Genomic DNA, 18,252 nt, shown 5'->3' on the forward strand with positions numbered 1-18,252 from the left:
GAAACAAGCTTTAAAAAGTGATTGAAATGTACCCATAAGAATTAAAAAAAAAAATCAAAATATATTACCATATCAAAAGAAGCCAAAAATATTTAGCATAACTGTTTTTAATCAAACCCTAGGGTTTGTAGAAGAAATGGCTCATAATTATTTAATATTTCAGTTTGCTAGACTGCCATACAGAACGACAACAAAACTATTATATGTTTTTTATTATGGTTAATATAATAGCTACAATATCCTGGAATTATGTATATTATACCCAGACGGTGCAGAAAAAAGCCATGGAATCACTGAGAAATTGAGTGTTCGTTTTATTCTTATAAATGCTTTATGTATCATCATAGGAGTGTTTGTGGTACTTTCCTCTTTCAGCAAATGTGTTACTGAATCTTGCTCATATGCAGGTCAGTAGACGATGAGTATTTTGAAATTTCCCACCCATGGCGCCGAGGAAGTCAGCATCCCACTGGAAAACTGGGGAACGACAGCCTGGCCGTGGAGATGTGATATAGTTTAGTGGGGGACCGGTTAGGTCAGAGGTTGGACTCGGTGATCTTGTAGGTCTCTTCCAACCTAGGTGATTCTGTGATTCTGTGTTCCCAGGCCAAGGCTGATCAGCACAGAATGACGATGCTCAATAGTTAGGTGGAAGTGAGTGGCCAGCCCCTCGGTTGATATGTGTCTGTGCTTTTTATCTTTAAAATATGTTTCTCTAAAACACCTTAATTCTGAGAAACGTAGGAGCATGCGGTTGGGAGCATTGCATGGGATTTAGTGATTTGTGAGACTGCAGCAGAGGCCAACAGCAACAAAAAGTAAACATTTTAACAGAACGGGAGAAGTCCCAGAGGCCTGGTACGATGGTTTTGTTTTTTTAAAGGGAGAAGGCAATGTATAACTGGTGGCACTGGGCAGAACTGGGCAGCAAACCCACTCGGCCTTTTTGTCGCTGTGTCAGCCAGCCCTGCAGGACAGCTGTGACCTGCTCCTGGGGATGACGCCAGCATCGTGTCAGGACATTTTGCACTTTTAGCTGGAAGCCTGAAGCATTTAGTTTCGGCCGTGCTACAAAACACAGTTTTCATCTTTTATTTTCTGCGTGTAAAACCACTTTTCACTGAAGTTCTCAGAGAGGGAAGGGACCCGTGTGCACCACACACGGCGCTGAGGCACTGAGGACGCCAGGAGGCCATGCCACCACCTCGGGCACCCGCAGCGGGGCAGGGACACCCTGGGGGCGGCAGAAACGCCCTGAGGCCCGGTGCCGCTCCGAGGGACGAGCCGGAGCCCGGCGGGGCTCCCCGAGAGGCACCGGGCACCGCCAGAGGCCGCTGCGCCACCACCGGGGGCTCCGGTGCCGGCCGCGGCTCCTCCTCCTCCTCCTCGCCCTTCTCCTCCTCCTCCGGCGGCGGCGGCTTCCCAGGCTCCTCTCCGGGTAAACAGCGATGGCCGCCGAGGAGGGAGGCGGCGAGCCCCGCAACAACATGGGCAACCACCTGCAGCCGGCGCCCGGTAATGGCCGCTGAGGGGAACGGGGGAGGCGGCGGGGCCGGCGGGGGGCCGGGGGCAGCGGGCGGGGACCGGGCGTGAGGCAGGGCCGGGGCGGGACCGGGGGCAGGGGCAGCGGGGCGACAGCAGGGAGGACGATGAGGGTGTGCAGGGCACCAGCCACACTGTCCTGTCCTCTCCTGTCCTGTCCTGTCCTGTCCTGTCCTGCTGCCCCTGGGCCTTTGGGGTGCTGGAGCTGCTCCTGGGCACGCTGCTGTAGCTCGCCCTGACATATGTGTGAGGCCAGGCAGCAGTGGGAGGTTGTGCAGAGGTTGGCCACACCAGGCAGGGTTCAGAGAAGGGCAAAATCACCTGTTATTGTACATTTTCTGTCGTTTTTATTTATTGACCGAGTCCACCAGTCCGTATTGGAAGAATAGACGCTCAGGCACTGGGCCTTCAGGTATTAGGCAGGTGGTCAGGTGAAAGCACACTGAAAAGGCGTAGTTTCCACCAACATGGGCAAATGCAGACACTTGACTCTGCAAATTTGGGCTGCTGTAAAACCTAACAAAACTTGAGGAAATCATCCGTCATTTTAGAAAGCCTCCACTCCGTCTAAATGCTCTGTAATGCCATTAGTAAACAGGGAAGCAGGATGTCCTCTGTACCGCACTTGAGGGCAGTGTTGAATTCCACCCCGTGTCCACACTTCCTGCAGTATTCGTGCTGGAATTTGTAGAGCAGCCTGGTTTCTCTGTCCTCACACACCGTCATAATTCCTCGTGTAGGTACCCAGTGCATAATAACGTGCATTTTTCTGATTTAGCATATAGGGCCTCCAAACTGACGTGAGCTCATATTTTGGTTTTGGAAGCAACTCCTCCTAAACAAGATAAAAATATTATTTCAGAATAATCATGCACATAGCTCTAAGTCCTTCTGGTAACCGATGCAGTTTGCTGTGGAAGAAGATTGCATGAAAATTGTGCCTTTGGCACTTGCCTTTCTCTTGTTCCAGTGTAATCGAGGTCTCATTAATCATGAAAAAAATCAACAAAAATACAGTGACAAATATACAGTTCCTTTTGTCTTCCGTCTCCTGTTCCTGTAGTGTGACTGAGTAGGAGAGTGAAGCCGGCAGTGTGTTTTCGACATTCACGTGGTGCTGCTGCAGTAAAATGAGTCATCATTCCTCTCAGCCTTCCAGCTTCCCTCTGCCACCACGCAGCCCTCAGTGTGCGATTTGGGAGAGAACGAGCAGAAGTTTGCAGGACGCAGTTGCTCTCAGATCAATGACTGTTAATTTCCTTTGTGTTCAGAAGAGCAAATGAAACAGCCTCTGTCTAAAAGGCTATTAAAACTGCTAATGATTCATGCAATTTAATGAGTGCATGTAAAGCAGAATATAATTTTCGGAGGAGATAGCTTCCCTCCCTGCAGCCCACACTGCTGCACCAGAACCACGTAATATTTCTGTTTGATGTAAATACAGTATTGGCTGGATCTGTAGCATGCGTGTGTCATGCTATTCCTCCTACAGAGAAGGGTCTGTAAACTGCAAGATCTAAAAAAAAATAAGTGAGATAAAACCAAAACATAACCATCAACTAAACCTTTTGTAAAGAGTAGGTTTAACAAATGTTCCTGAAGGCCAAAGAAGGGAAGTACACGCTCTCCAGAGACAGCTCATCTCTTCATTGTTCTCTCGTCCTCCCACTCAGAAGGAGTAAGATCTAAGTGAGCAAGGGTGCTGGTGTTTCTGAAGGAAGGATCCTTCCTTACAAACCCTACCCCTTCATATGGTTTGCTTACAGTACATTTCAGATGAGATAATCGCTCCACCTTTTAAGTTGTCAACACTAATTGCAAAGACAAGCAACTAGACAGCCTGCTGTAAGGACATTTTCCTGCTGACGTATTAGTTTTCAAGATCTAAATGATGTTTTTTTGGCACCGTTGGGATTGTCTTTTACTCAGCATCTACTAGCGTAACAATCCTGCAGATATGATTTGCAAAGTTTACAACAAATCTAATTTAGACGTGTCCTGGCATATAAATATTATTTATGTTCCAAGTGTCAGGAAATAGGATCTAATAATACAGTTACAAATGTGTGTTAATCCCATTATATTTGTTTTGGGTGAGTATTTGCAGGCACACATTATATGGTTATACATGGAATGGTCAGTGAGACAGCATTTTAGAAACACGTTTTTTGTTATTTTTATTTTTTTTTAATTTAACATATTTGTATGAATTTTATACAGATGCACTGGGTATGTGTTTAAATAATAAAACATACTGATAATTTAGCTATCTTCTTGCCCGAAAGTGATTTCAGGATTGATTCCTAGAACTGAGAAATTACAAGAAAGTAGTAATTTATAAATTCTGTTTGGTATCTTAAGATGTATTTGTAGAGTCATAACATTCCCTTCCTTTGTAGTTATCTTTCTTGTGTGTGCCTTCCTGCGTGTGCTGGGTTTTGTGATTGTGTGTGGTACACAGAGAGCAGAGGCTGACAGCAGTGAAAGTGTCTAGAAACATCAGCAAGAGGCTGTGTGAATGTGGAGCTTCAGATTACTTGGAAGTCAGTTGCTTTATGAATAGTTATAGTGTACAGTGTTGTAGCACTGTAAGTGATGTATTCAGCAGCCTGTAAGAAATTAAGTTAGCTGGTATCCCTGCGTTACAGGCAGAACATGTTAGGAACTGTAACTAAAAGCTACTAGTGGGAAAAAAAAGTCTGAACTGACAGAATTTGGATGATATTAGCTGCCCAAAAAAAGGTTGTTCCTTAGCCTTTCAAAAATAAATTACCAGCTTTTGACCCTTTCTATAGAACAGTGGTTTTGCTGTAACAGCAAGAATTTTTCATAGGTTTTACAAATATGCAAGCTGATTCCCTGTGAAGATGGGCTTTAGCCTGGGAATTCTGAATGCGTTTCTATGATTCTCTTGATTTTTCTCCATATTTTAATTTTCATTGATTTGTACACGGTGTTCTGTCTGTGCTTATTAGTAGAGAGTGAGGAAGAGGATGACAATGAAATGGAAGTTGAAGATCAAGATGGTAAAGAAGCCGAGAAGCCTAACATCATTAATTTTGACACCAGTTTGCCAACATCACATGTGGTATGTCTTTATGTGTCTTCTGTTAAATGCAGTTTGAAGAAGTTTTGATTGATTGCATAACTGTTGTAAAAGCCTTAGGTTAAAGGCCTGATTTTATTTTATCCTCTTAAGTCAACAAAGCCTGGTGTACTGCTGTCATTTCCTTACTTATTGTTTTCAGTATTTAGGTTCTGATATGGAAGAGTTCCATGGGAGAACGGTGCACGATGATGACAGCTGTCAGGTGATCCCAGTGTTGCCCCACGTGATGGTGATGTTGATTCCTGGACAGACGTTACCTCTTCAGCTTTTTCGCCCTCAAGAGGTTAGCATGGTGCGGAATTTAATTCAGAAAGACAGAACATTTGCTGTTCTTGCATACAGGTAAAATACACGAGTGGGTTTACTGATGGTATGCAGCATGTATTTGTAGCACAGTAACTTTGGATACTTAATCAAAAGCAGATGATTGCATCAGTTCTGTGGTGAATAACTAAGTTGTGATCTGAAATTGTTAGGCGAAAGATGTCTTCGAGTACATCAGGAAGAGGGTTTCATGTGTTACTGGGTTGCTTCATGACAGTATCACGTTTGTATAAGAGGAGCAGAAAGTGTCAAACATTCCTTGTTTGAGCATCCTCTTCATTTCATTAACTTTGAATGCATTGCCCCATTTTGCTTAAAGAAGCATCCTTGATCTGAAATACAAAAATGAGATTCTTGTTTTGACAGCTTCATTGTCATAAAGGTGTATTTGCTTGCTTTGTGTACAAACAAGCACAGACAATGGGTTTGATAAGAGACTAGAGACATGAGATGTTAGAGAAGTGGAAAAGATAAAGGCTGATATATCCCAAAAGAAGCTGGGAGCATTCCTCCCTCTTCCCCTGCATTTACTATGGTTTAATTATGTAGGAAATGGGAACGGTTGTTTTCTGGAAAGCTGGTCTAAAGAATTTTGGTGCTTTCAATGTTGGCATTTCTAATACAGATACTTTGGTGATCCCCGTGTTCCCAGATTCTTACCTCTACACACTTAAGAAAACCAAATTAAATGGTTAAAAAAGAAAATACTATTAGAAGTTGCTTTTAAAATGGAAAAATAATGGCTATATTTAATTGAAACTATTTTACCAAGTTTAGCTTTTTGGTAACAGTAAGTGGTACAACTGTACAGTCAGTGCAGGTGGGTTGTGAAATCTGGATGAACAGTGCTATTTGGAGGGTAGGTAACCTTTTAAATTCTGTTGCTTTTAGTAATGTACGTGAAAGGGAAGCACATTTTGGAACAACGGCAGAAATATATGCCTACAGAGAAGAGCAGGAATATGGAATTGAAACAGTCAAGGTGAAAGCAATAGGAAGACAGAGGTTCAAGGTGCTCGAAATACGGACCCAGTCAGATGGGTAAGAAAATAACCCATTTAATTTTACCTAATGCAAATTTTCTTTCACCAAGGCATATACCATATATTGGGGGTGCATCTGGCCTGTCAGTCACACAACTGACTGATTAGTGTTTTTATTTTTAATTGGTGATTTCTTCAACTATGTGTTTTAGTTGTTAGAGCTTTGCTCTAAAATTCTCTCAGGAATGCTTGTGTGTATTTGATGTGGTGTGTATGTGAAAATATCTCTCAGAACAACATTGTTTCAGAAAATAAAGCCAGAAAAAGATGTTGATTTGTCTGCATTGTAAGTGGTAAAACTTTCAATACCTCTCACATTTGTGCTTAAACCAGATGTGAAATGAGAAGATATTCTCCTTTATCAGGTATGTGTCTTGTGTTGTCTTGTGGGAAGGCTCCCTGATGCCGTAGATAAGCTGCCTTGGCACCATGGATACCATTCTTAGGCTTTCAGACCTTCAGCTGAAGAAACAAAGAATACCTGTTAAACTAGCTATTTCTTACTATCTAGCCTTTTGGTTACAGTTACCAAATTCTGAATTTTACTATTTAAAAAACCCAGTGTTGAACACAAGATGGCAGCACTTGGATAACTGCAGCAGCAATGGCATTGTTCAGAATGCTGTATCCAGAAGCAGTTACGATAAAGTGTTTATTAGACGTTAAAGCGTTTTATTTTGATGGTTTCTTATCTACTGACTAGGAAAAAACACTTTTATACAGCATGTCCACAAGTTTCATTCATAAGTCTGAATTTTTAAATGTACGAAATAAAGGAAGTAAGATGAATTTTCTCTTCATGGCAAGCTCTAGATTTGTTGGAGTGACTTAAACTTATATACAGTTACTCTGCTTTCAAATACTTTCAAATACAGCAGATGCCCTGTGCTTTAAGATACACAGGCATTCCCATTGTATCCCATGGAAAAGGAAGTTAACTGTGAGAGGAAAAAAGCAAAGTACCTTTTGATGAAAAAGTTAGAGCAGTGATTTTCTGGTTTTGTATGCCGGTGCAAAAATATTTGGTAAGCAGCTAGTTCTGATTTTTAAAGGCAAATGAAAAATAGAGATTGAAGTATCTTCAGTGTATTGCTTCTGTCTTCAGTTTAGGCATGCTAAAGTCCAGTCAGCACAGTGGCTTTAATAATTTAGCAGAGGATGCCTGTATTTTAGATGCATATGTTTGGTTTGCTACAAATATACTGTATGTTCCCTATGGTAATTTGATTTACATTGCTACAGTTTAAAAAAAAAAAAAAAAAAAAAAAAGAAAACTTGGATGAAATGGATTCTTGCTTGAATTCTATAGTACCATGTAGTGATAAACAGCAAAATCAATTTTTGAAACTCTAGTGTATGTGTATATATGTCTTTTTTTTCTTTTATCAGAATCCAGCAGGCTAAAGTACAAATCCTTCCTGAGCGAGTGCTGCCTTCAACAATGTCAGCAGTACAGCTGCAGTCTCTCAGCCGATGCCACATATTTCCTTCTTCAAAACCTACAGCGTGGCAGGACCGAGCTTTACGTCAGTGGTGGCAGAAATATCAAAAGGTCAGAAGCTAATTTTTTTTTTAAATTACTATGTTTGACAGTATTTTGAAAATGAGTATGAAATTCCATCTGTCTTCAGAAGTGGATGCACGACTGGGACACTAGATGCCAACCTCCTGCTTTTTCACAGGCTTTGTGATTATTTATCAGCTGTTAGCGGCAGGGAAATACATGTTTTGTATGCGTTATATTTGTTTTTAATTATAGTAGTATTTGATTAATGCTATTAACATAATATTTCATGTAATAATATTACAGTTGTTACTAATTTATACATAAGCACCTCAAAGAGAATGCTGATCGCTAAAGCGTATAGTGTTCATGAAAAAACAAAAACAAATTAATGTTTTTTTATTCGTAGGCAGGTCAAAGAAACATCTTGATGTTAACAGTCATTGCTGTGGCAATAAAAATAGTGACAGTCAGTGTTGACAGTGCTGTGGGTCTTGTTTTGTACTTACAGTAATGTTTGGCTTTGAAAGTGAGGATGCTTTTATAACTCTTTCTCTGTGGCTGGTTGATAGAGGTAGAAGAGGTTCTTAAAGAGCAGAGGTGACTCTCAAATTCCAACAGTGAAACGGAAGACCTTTGATGTCTAAAACGTAAGAACTTGGTTGTTTGGAATCATAACTACATTTGCTAATTTTGTTTTAAAACCTGCTTCAGTTAGAGAATTGATTTCTGTACCTGCAGTTCCTTATTTACAGAAATTGTGGATCCACTGTAGAAAGATGGCTCTATTTTTTAACTCAGTCAAATATTCCCACCCAGGCATTGGCTAACAGCTAGGCTGAAGGTCAGAGGTGGTCTGAGCATGCTTTATGGTGCACTTTCACCGTCTTATAAACATTTATCTATCTAAAGTTTTTGTTAATTTTTGTGCTTAGTAATTTTCTTTCTCAGTTTGCAGCAATATTTCTATACAACAAATTTATTCAGTCCAATTGCACATGCATTTCTAATTTTTTTTTAAATTATTATTTATTGGTATTTGTTTAACAGACTTCCTGGGATAGATAGTATGGAATCAATTTTGTAAATTTAATTTAGAAATTTTCTTAAATTTTGTTATGTTACCAAAAGTGACACATTAGAAAAAGGTCACAAATCTCTAATTGTTTCATGCAATCTACATATGTTGATGTGTTAGCTAATAGAGGAAGAAAGTGGTTTTACACATGAACAATGTGGGTGAACTAGCAGTTCCATATTATTTCCTAGAGCTTTCAGAACTTTATTTGCTTTACTCTTTGATTAAAAAGAAAACCAAAACAGTAGGAGAGAAATAATCACTATCAAGGTGTTGGTATGGCCATTAGGGAATTAGGCTCTACTTTTACTTCACTGGTACAAATTCTGTCATTGCTTGTTTACACTATTTTTGCAGCACTGCAGCTGTGACAATACTTGGGAGGGAATTTGCACTAAGATCATAGGGCAGAATTTTCAAGACTCCTAAGTGGCAGATGCCAAGCCTAAGCTACAAACTTCTGCATTGCTCAGGGGAATGATAAGGTGTGATTTGTGCTAGAGACATCTGTGCTATTTAAAAGGTGCTAAAATATGCATTTATTCAAGCGAACGTGCGTGCACTTTTACCAGGATACAGCATTTTCCTTTAGAAGTCTGAAATAAAGCATGCTGTCAAAAGGATGGTTTTGCTGCAATAAATTACATTCCTATAATAAGCAGCATGCTAGCATGTTGTACTAGCAGAGCTGCACCACCAAAGCCTTTCAAGTGTAAACCTGGCTCCTTCTCAGGCACAAAGACCAACTGTCATTAGCAGTCAGTAAGTGTGCACGGTGAGGTTAATGGGACAAGAGCTAGCACTGAGGACACGAGAGAGGATGTGGTGAAACTCTAAACAATTCGCCACTGTTTGCTTGGAGATACTTCTCTCACTGTAGAGAATTCATCAACTAATTAGAGAATTAACTAAGCAAATACCTTTTCACTGCTGGTAATTGGTGGCTAACAAATTCAGTTTTGTCAGATGAATGCAGGTAAAACCTAGGGCTTCTTGTCTGCAGGATGTGCGCAGGGTGCACACATGCTGAAGATAATTCAGAGGTATGAAGCAGCCCTTTTTATTTTGTTCCACCTTACCTGCTGTTTTTATGTGTGCAGACGTTTTAGTACACAGTTCAAGTGCACGCATTAGTCATGTGCACAGTGAAGTATGATGCAGCTAGCATGGCTAACTCCTGCTAGTAAAATTTTATTTTAAAAGGCTAGAAGTCAGTAAAAATAATTATGAGACCTTTGGAGCACTTTTTTCTGATGTTCTTGTTTTCTTCCTCCACGTTTGTTTCTTACTCCATAGTCCATTTGGGTATGTAATTTTATTCACAGGAGGCTGCTAGATGGATATTGTGCAATATTTTGTCTTTGGGTAGTAATAATAAAGCCATTTAATAAATTTTCAGTAGGCTGTCATAAGTATCGATGTTCAGTAAGCATTTCTGAAAATATTATTTCCATTACAAATAGATACAAGAACAAGAATGGATAGCAATATGTGATTAAGCATCAAGGCTGCCCAACAGTTTTCTTAGTCAGAAATGGTTCTGCTGTGGGAAGGCATCCTCTGAAACTCTTAACTTGTGTGTTGTTATTTTTAGTTATGTTTTTAACACATCACTTTTCCACTTTAAAAGTATGACCATATATTCTTTGAATTTATAGATATCAGCTTAAGATACCTACTGTGGCCCATTAATCTCCTATGGTGACTAAGGAACAGATGCGCTATCTAATAGTCCTTAAGTTTTTTAACTGTCTAGATTTCAGGTAGATGCTGTTTTGAAATGCGTATTTCTCATCAGTAAGCAGTAAAAATACTTCTAATGCTGAGACAGATTTTCTGAGAAAATCCATGTATAGTTTATTTTATATAAAAGCCTTTATACAAAAGTCCTCAGTGCATCTGAGAAGTGTTTTGGAAGCCTCATTTTGAAGTACTGGTTTTGATGGTGATAATTTGTTGATAGTCAAATATGCCTCTGGTTTATTTGTGTGAACAAGAAATGTTGGTAAGATCTGCCAGTGTTTAAAAAATAAATATTTGTGATTTTGGTTTTAGAGGAAGTTTCACTGTGCAAGTTTGACATCTTGGCCCCCCTGGCTTTACTCTTTGTATGATGCTGTAAGTATTACCAAGTAATATCTAATTACTGGATAATATAAAAGTTTTAATTTTGGCTTGTAAGTTATGTTTTAAAGAAGGGTACAGCTTTCAGTTTACTGGTAAGAGCGGGAAGGACTTGCCTCTGTATAGTTGTTCCCTGGTGCTAGAGCATGCAGCTGGGATGGATAGAAGAGGTTCAGGTTCTTGCTCTTTTATCGTGGAACAAAAAACTTGATCCTCTATCCCACATGCCTCAGATGAGTGTCCTAACCAACTTCAGTCACAGGTGTTGGCTTACTTAAAAAATATATTTTATAGGTATAATATATGTAATCTTCATTTACGTATGTATATATGTATATTAATACATAAAGTAATTACTGTAAGGGAGGGACAGGTAAAGAGGAGGCTAATTCTGCCTAGCCCTGATCTGTTTTATGCATCCCTAGAATTTGAACAGTTGTTTACTTACCTGAGATGAGATTTATACCTACCATTGGTTGATTTTTGCCCATTTCCCATCTCCTTTTACACTTAAGTTAAAAATACACAAGTATGAAGTGTTTATAATTATTGTAAGTCTTAAAAGCTAATGTCCACTAGGGAAAATAGCTTACTCTACATCTTGCTTCCTTTTTTTTTTTTTTTTTTTTTTTTTTTAAAGAAAACAGAAATACCTATGTATTTAAATTAGGCTTTTCTTCTAAAAAAAAGGAAACCTTGATGGAAAGAGTCAAGAGGCAGCTACATGAATGGGATGAAAATCTTAAAGATGAGTCTCTTCCAACAAATCCAATAGGTATGATGTTCTTCAGCTTATGAATTCAAATTTGATTTAGGAAAAAAAAAATCCTAAGAAAATAAGAGTTAGATAATTACTTTCAATTGACAGTCCATTCCTCACTTCCAGTTTCCAGCAAATTTTGATGGCTGATTTTGACAAAAAGACGATAGAACTTTTAAAGGTGTGATCATCTCCAGCTGTTTTGAAAGATGTTCAGTAGAACAAATAGAACTCTATTGTGCTCCATGGCAGGAAGAATGTGATAATCTTTCTTATGAAAGCATGAGCCAAAAGAATACTAGATTTTAAAAATTATTATGTAAGTCCAAGTGGTCCATCACTGGTGATCTTTAACTATAGATTAGACTAATACGTTAGAAGTAGTTTTAGGTGTACGTGATCCAGCTTTAGGGCAGAATGATTTGCTGAGATGACCTCTGGAAGTCCATTATAAACTTAAGTTTTAGCACTCAATCTGTGAGAACTAGTACACTTTATCTCTTCCTTAAGTTCTAACAGGTCTGATACTTTCTCATTTCTAGATTTTTCTTACAGAGTTGCTGCTTGCCTGCCAATTGATGATGCATTGCGTATACAGTTGCTTAAAATAGGTAGTGCTGTTCAGCGACTCCGGTGTGAATTAGATATTATGAACAGAGTGAGTATTTGTTTTACCTGTTACTTACTTTAAATTGTTCTGACACACACACACACACACAAAGTGACTGTTAGAATCTATAACAAGTAATTCATCTAGAGAGTGAGTTTGCAAGTTTTTGTTTTACCTTCACCTTGAAAAGTTGGTTTAAGAAAGAAAATGTTGTTAATTCTAGACTTTATTTGGCAGCAAGAGCCACATTTGCTTTTGTCAGAAATTATTTGAAAACACGCAGCAATTCCTTCACCAAGAGGTGGTGCTAGTAGTCTAGTGTTGTTGGTACTGATCTTCGGAACATCAGAACACCATGTTGCTGTATAACATCCTGCAATCAAGTAGCATTGTGCCATGAAGACTTGATGATTTTGTAACAAAAGATAAATCTTTGTAGTATTGAGTTATTGAGTATAAATCTTAGACTAAAAGGATTTTGGCAAAAGACATGTATTGACTTGTTAAGCAACACCTTTTAAAGTTATTTTAAAACTTCTCTTTTCTTATTTTCTTTCCATTCCATGGCCATGTAATGCTCTAAATGTAGGATGTAGTTTTATTTTTACATAGTACATAGTGTAATAATAACATACTATAAATTATATATTATAATGCAAGTATTTGTCAGTCAAACTCATGTCAAATCCATCTGTTTTCGGAGCAGTGTTTGCTAAAACATCTTGCAACATTTGCAATAGCAGTTCAGATTGCTATTCTCTTTCCAAAGAGAAAACATTTAAAGAGTCATCAGTTAAAATGTGCAAGAGTCATCAATTAGAAGTTTTAACTGTAAACTTGCTTATGTCTGGTAGTGGTAGTTGGAACATTTACTATCCACTTTTTGAATGGAGAGACAAATTAATGTTTTGTTAATGTATTCATATAACAGTGCACCTCCTGAAAATTCATGGTAAAGCGTTCTACTAAGCTGATTTTTAAATGGATATTTTCTTGGTAATGTCAGCAATTAATTGCTTGTTCTGCTTTATAGAAATTATAGGAGAGAAATTGCTCTGTCATAATCTTTAAGAAAAAGGTCAATGCATCTTACATATTTGTCTTGAGAAATTCAAAATCATTGATCTACAGTATTTGCAAATTTTAGCAGAATTTAATGATTGCATTCATCTTAATGATTGTATTCGTCTTTCTTTTGTGTTATATATTAAAAGAGCAAAGTTTCTTTTTTTCTAAGTTAGATTTTAAAGACCTTAGCAAGTTGACTTGCTTATTGTGTAGTCAGATTATTCAGATCCTCTTTTTATTTTAAAAAGCAAGTGTATAAAGATTTTTTTTTATCTTTTGTATAACAATTAACATTTACCACAAGGAACGAAAATGCGTATACATTTTTATCCTTTGGTATAAAGAGAAAATGTAAGTGATTCCTACCCGGATAAACAAAGGAATTGGTACAAAGCCTATTGTGAGGGAAGGGGAGAGAAATTTTATTATTTGCCAGTGTGATGACAAGTATCTGGAAATGAATGAAATTACCATGTTGGTTTTTCTTTTCAAGTGTACATCTCTTTGTTGTAAGCAATGCCAAGATACAGAAATAACAACCAAGAATGAAATATTCAGGTGAGTTTATTGCTCTTAATCTTTGTGAGGTTCTTGATCAGAAACATTGGCACAGCAAAACATATTTTGCCGGGGTATGTCTTATAACTAATGTGTTTTCCACAGCTCTAATAAAATTTAATTAAATATTTATAGGGAATTTTCTTTATAAAACAAACCAGGTTATTTGAGCTTTTTTAATAAAAAGTTAGTAAATTCAAACGTCACCATGTATATTGTAACACAAGGCCTTTCATAGGAACTTCTTTTATCACCTAGTCCTGCATCTTGCCACGTGCACTCAGTGATGAGTTTTGAACTCCAAAACTCTACGTATAAAATTTGGGACCTCATGAAATAATAGGACAAAAAATACTTTCCTGGCACTTCATTTTGACTTTCTGTATGCCAACAAACTTGAGCAGCGGATTAAAATGCACTAATTGTGTGACACAGATAGGATCCCAGGGTGTTGTTGTGTAAGCAAATTACCTGTGTATGTTGTTAAGCATTGTGATACCTCCCTCATTTAAAGAACATAGGGTTTAAACCTAATAACTGTACTAGGCCCTCACTGTATATTCGACCTATACAGTATCTTCCATGTTAAACAATGATAAGACTGTAAGTTTTCCAAATGATTGATACTTCTGGCAGTCTTGTCATTGTTTTCATCTTGGATAACTAATGTCTGTCCATCACCTATGATAATATGAAGGTTAAAAGATACCTTGGTGTAAGAACGTAAGACTCCCCACAGTTTTCTTTTGTCAGTGTGAAAAGAAGCTGATGCGATAATTAAAACCCATTTCTTATCTTCCAATTAAATGATGGATTCCAGAAGTGACAATTCCTGCTGTGTTGACATGATGTACTTTGACAGAAGAATGATGAGATGTTAGTGTAATGAATGCACATTTTTGCTGACTTTTAAAGTTCGATTTAAGAGTAGCAATATAGATGCTACTTGTTTTTATTGGAAGCTGTTACTCAGTAAAATAAACTATGAGTCTGTCATGCTTTTTTTTTTTTTTTTTTTTTTTTTTTTTTTACAACTACTGAGCTGTACTTTTTTGAGGGAAACATTAATAACAACCTTAAGTGGGGGAGTTGCATAACAACATCCTGTCAGCTATCCTCTAATAACTTGTCCTCCTTAGCAATAACTTGTCCTCCTCAGCTGGGCAAGATGCAGCTGAATATTTTAATCTGTACTTGGGATAATATCTTTTTAGCTACCTTTACTGAAGTAGAGACTTTTAACTAGATAACAGGAGTACGTTAAGGCAGTCCCTTCCCTCGGCCTGCCAGCAGTGCTGGGCCTGAGGCACCCCAGGGCATGGCCGGCCCTCCTGGCTGCCAGGGCACACTCCTGACTCGTATTCAAGTTGTCATCAACAGCACTTACTAATTTCCTATCATCTGCAAACTCTGTATGCTTTTGAGTCCCATATGAGATCATTTACAAAACCATTGAAAAGAAGTGGCCCCAAAATGGAGCCCTGAGGAACCCCTCTAGTGTCTGGTCACCAGCCTGAAGTAACCTCACAATACTTGTTTGCTTGCTATTTTACATAACTATTTGCTTTCAGTTTTTAATAACATAATTAAAAGTAGATTTTTTTTTCCACAGACTGATGTAGTTCTTTTGCTGTGCAAAATAGTTTTAACCATCATTGGCTATTTTTCATCTGTTTACATCTGAGAGCTTTTTTTTTCTTTCATGAACTTTGTCTAAATTCTTAATTGTCTGTTGTAGTTTATCCTTATGTGGACCCATGGCAGCGTATGTGAATCCTCACGGATACATCCACGAAACCCTTACTGTATATAAAGCCTGCAACTTGAATCTCAGTGGACGACCATCAACAGAACACAGCTGGTTTCCTGGGTAATACAATTAAAACAAAATTTATGTCACACCTCTCTGGTAGGAATTATTTTGCCTAGATATGCATGCTTCAGGCACACATTCAAAACTTTGAATATTTAACCTCTCAGCAGCAGCTGAAATGTCAAAATATATTTGAGTTACAGTTTAACAAAAACATTATTTATAGTTCTACAAAAATACTTGTTACAGCTTCACCAAATCACTTTTCTGTGTGGCCCTTTCTGTACTGCAATGTCAGAAATCGTTCTTTTGTCCCTTTGGCTATTGTATGTCTAAAGCAGCATAAAATATTACGTTGCTGTATTTCTAGCCAGTCCAAGGTTCTTGACTAATGCATGCACTCATTAACTCTTGCATTTTTTTAAATTTCATTTATTTTCTGGACTGTCACATAACACTGAGTAATGACTTGGAGGGCAGGTGGCATATCTATCTTAAGAATTGCATGCTTCAAGATTCCCTGAGAAAAACTTTTAGCTTATAGTATCTGGAGTTAATTTTTCTCATCCTTACCTGTTTTCTTGGTTCTTTTCTTCTCTGGTTTTGAAATATTCACGTTCTGACTTTTGAAGCTGTTAAAGAAAAATCTGTCTGGAAAATGTGGTTCCCTTTTAATTTATCAGCAGTGCAAAAATCACTTTTATTTCAGTTAAGCGAATTACTCTCCAAGAACCACTTTCTGACTCTTTTTTTATGGCACACAGCATTTCATTATATTGTTGAAATGCTGTGCTACTAAAATACTTCAGTTACTTTCTATACTTGAAGGCTGATTTATTTTTTATTTTTTACGATTTGCAGGGTTTTAGATGAGAGCTGGATACCTTGATTCCCTAAGATTCTTTGAAAATCTAGCTTGAAAGATTATTCTCTGTTCACTTCTGTAAGTGAACTGTGGTCTAGTATTTTGAAAGTGTCTTTTCTTTACACGTTAGCATCAACCTTTTCTTTTGTTTTTGATAGGTATGCGTGGACTATAGCCCAGTGCAGAATCTGTGGGAACCACATGGGATGGAAGTTCACAGCTACGAAAAAGGATATGTCACCTCAAAAATTCTGGGGATTGACACGGTCTGCTCTCCTGCCTCGGATTCCAGAAACAGATGATGAATCAGGCCAAGATAGATCACCGTTACTCTGCCTGTAATCTAGTAACCTGCTTTTGGAGGTGAACAGGCAGTGGTCTGTCTTTTAGATGCATCTGCTCAGTTCTGCATCTGATGCTTACTTAACCTTAAAACAGAATAAAAAACGACCCCCCCCCAAAAAAAAAAAAAAAAAAGCACACACCAAACAAGCAGGCTCACTACGCTTGGATTTGGTGTGCATCCACATTACTGTTGCTTCAGCCACCCTGAGAACTGAAGGTTGAATCTTTAAAATGACAGCTGGGGAGAGAAGGTGGTATGAGACACCAAGAAATCACTTTGATTCGTCTGGACAGAGTTGACTGATCTTTCTACTTCTGTGTATAATTTCAGAAATGTTTACTGCTATCAACCTACAGTGAAAGAAGGAGACAAAAACTAAGATTGCAATTAAACAGAGTATAATTTATGCAATATATGATGGTAGATACCAGTTACTTACTGCGGAGTATTTCCCGTAATATACTTCAGTGTTTTTGATGAGAATCCCTGTTTCTAACTATGTGGAATACTTCCAATTTTATGCTTGTGCTGTTTCTCAATTATTAACTGAATAACCATAAAAAAGAGTACAAGGCTGAAGCATGTATTTTGACTGATACTGTGTTGGAAATGTTAGTGGCAGTATGTAACTGGCAGAAGCAAGAGCTGCCTGCAGCTAGAACAAGCATGTTACAAAATGCCCTTTGAAAAAAAGCTATTATTATGTATATGGTCCGTATAAGTTATCTGATGTATTGAGCATTTTTGACTTTAAAAGTCTTTTAAATTTTAAATTATTTATACAAAACATACAGATCAGTCCCAGAACATAAAATACATTGTCATTTACTGTTGAATGTGCTTATATTTACTTTCCAAAATTATTTCTGTGAAGATTAGTTTACAGGTATGCATGCCCAGGGTTCCATGAAGTATCCTCTGCAATACGAGACTGTAGAGACAAGGTTCTCTGGTTCTCTATCCTTTTGATAAGGGGGAGGCAACATATCATTTTTTTTTTCTTGTAGACTTTCATATCAGAAGGTAAAATTTTGCATTAGCACCTTACCCTACAAAAGGCAAATGTTTCTGAATAAAACAGAAACAAAAGGCAGTGCTTTTCGTTTGTTTTTGTTTTCTGGAGTGCTGTCTGTGCTACAGACATGGGTGCCAAAACGGGGCAGCTTTTGCTGCTGCTGGGTTGATTTTTTCATCAGAATGCACTTTGATGGCGGAAACTGAAGATGGCAAGATTTCTTCAGTTTGTGTGTACATACATATTTTCTTTTTCTTTTGAAGCTTTTTCATTCACTTTATTTCTTCTGTGTAAATCTTTAAGAACTTACATTATTAAATACTATGACACAAAACTGCTTAAGATTGAAGACATAAGCCACTAATTGTTCCTTCTCAGTCACACTCTTACATCAAACATGTAGCATGGATAGATTACTGCAGTGAAAGGCTAAAGCCAGACCTCTACAAGACAAGTAGCTGATTTAAGTGGTAATGTGGTATTTGTTACAGCA

General features: G+C 37.9%; 1 protein-coding gene across 4 annotated transcripts; it reads left to right on the forward strand.

Moving 5' to 3' along the window:
- The first annotated feature begins 1,332 nt into the window (after nucleotides 1–1,332).
- On the forward strand, nucleotides 1,333–17,837 carry CRBN (cereblon). 4 transcript variants are annotated; one of them, XM_084530525.1, is made up of 11 exons: nucleotides 1,333–1,515; nucleotides 4,518–4,630; nucleotides 4,791–4,993; nucleotides 5,867–6,016; nucleotides 7,408–7,570; nucleotides 10,656–10,718; nucleotides 11,415–11,499; nucleotides 12,027–12,142; nucleotides 13,656–13,720; nucleotides 15,459–15,590; nucleotides 16,557–17,837. In XM_084530525.1, exons 1-11 carry the CDS (start codon nucleotides 1,449–1,451, stop codon nucleotides 16,738–16,740), a joined length of 1,341 nt encoding a protein of 446 aa, XP_084386651.1. In that variant the 5' UTR covers nucleotides 1,333–1,448; the 3' UTR covers nucleotides 16,741–17,837. The 4 variants fall into 4 exon arrangements, with proteins under 4 accessions (XP_084386651.1, XP_084386653.1, XP_084386652.1 ...); XM_084530527.1 differs by having other exon boundaries at nucleotides 1,360–1,515; nucleotides 4,798–4,993; XM_084530526.1 differs by having other exon boundaries at nucleotides 1,365–1,515; nucleotides 4,521–4,630.
- Nucleotides 17,838–18,252: the final 415 nt, after the last annotated feature.

Source organism: Aythya ferina, assembly GCF_964211825.1.
Source record: "Aythya ferina genome assembly, chromosome: 10".
In the NCBI taxonomy this organism is placed as follows: Eukaryota; Metazoa; Chordata; class Aves; order Anseriformes; family Anatidae; genus Aythya; species Aythya ferina.

Bases quoted from the DNA above. Each gene is read 5' to 3' on its own strand.
- CRBN (XM_084530525.1), top strand. From the start codon at position 1,449: ATGGCCGCCGAGGAGGGAGGCGGCGAGCCCCGCAACAACATGGGCAAC. The intron at 10,719-11,414 runs GTAAGTATTACC...TCTAAAAAAAAG, and splicing joins TTTACTCTTTGTATGATGCT to GAAACCTTGATGGAAAGAGT. The intron at 11,500-12,026 runs GTATGATGTTCT...TCTCATTTCTAG, and splicing joins TCTTCCAACAAATCCAATAG to ATTTTTCTTACAGAGTTGCT.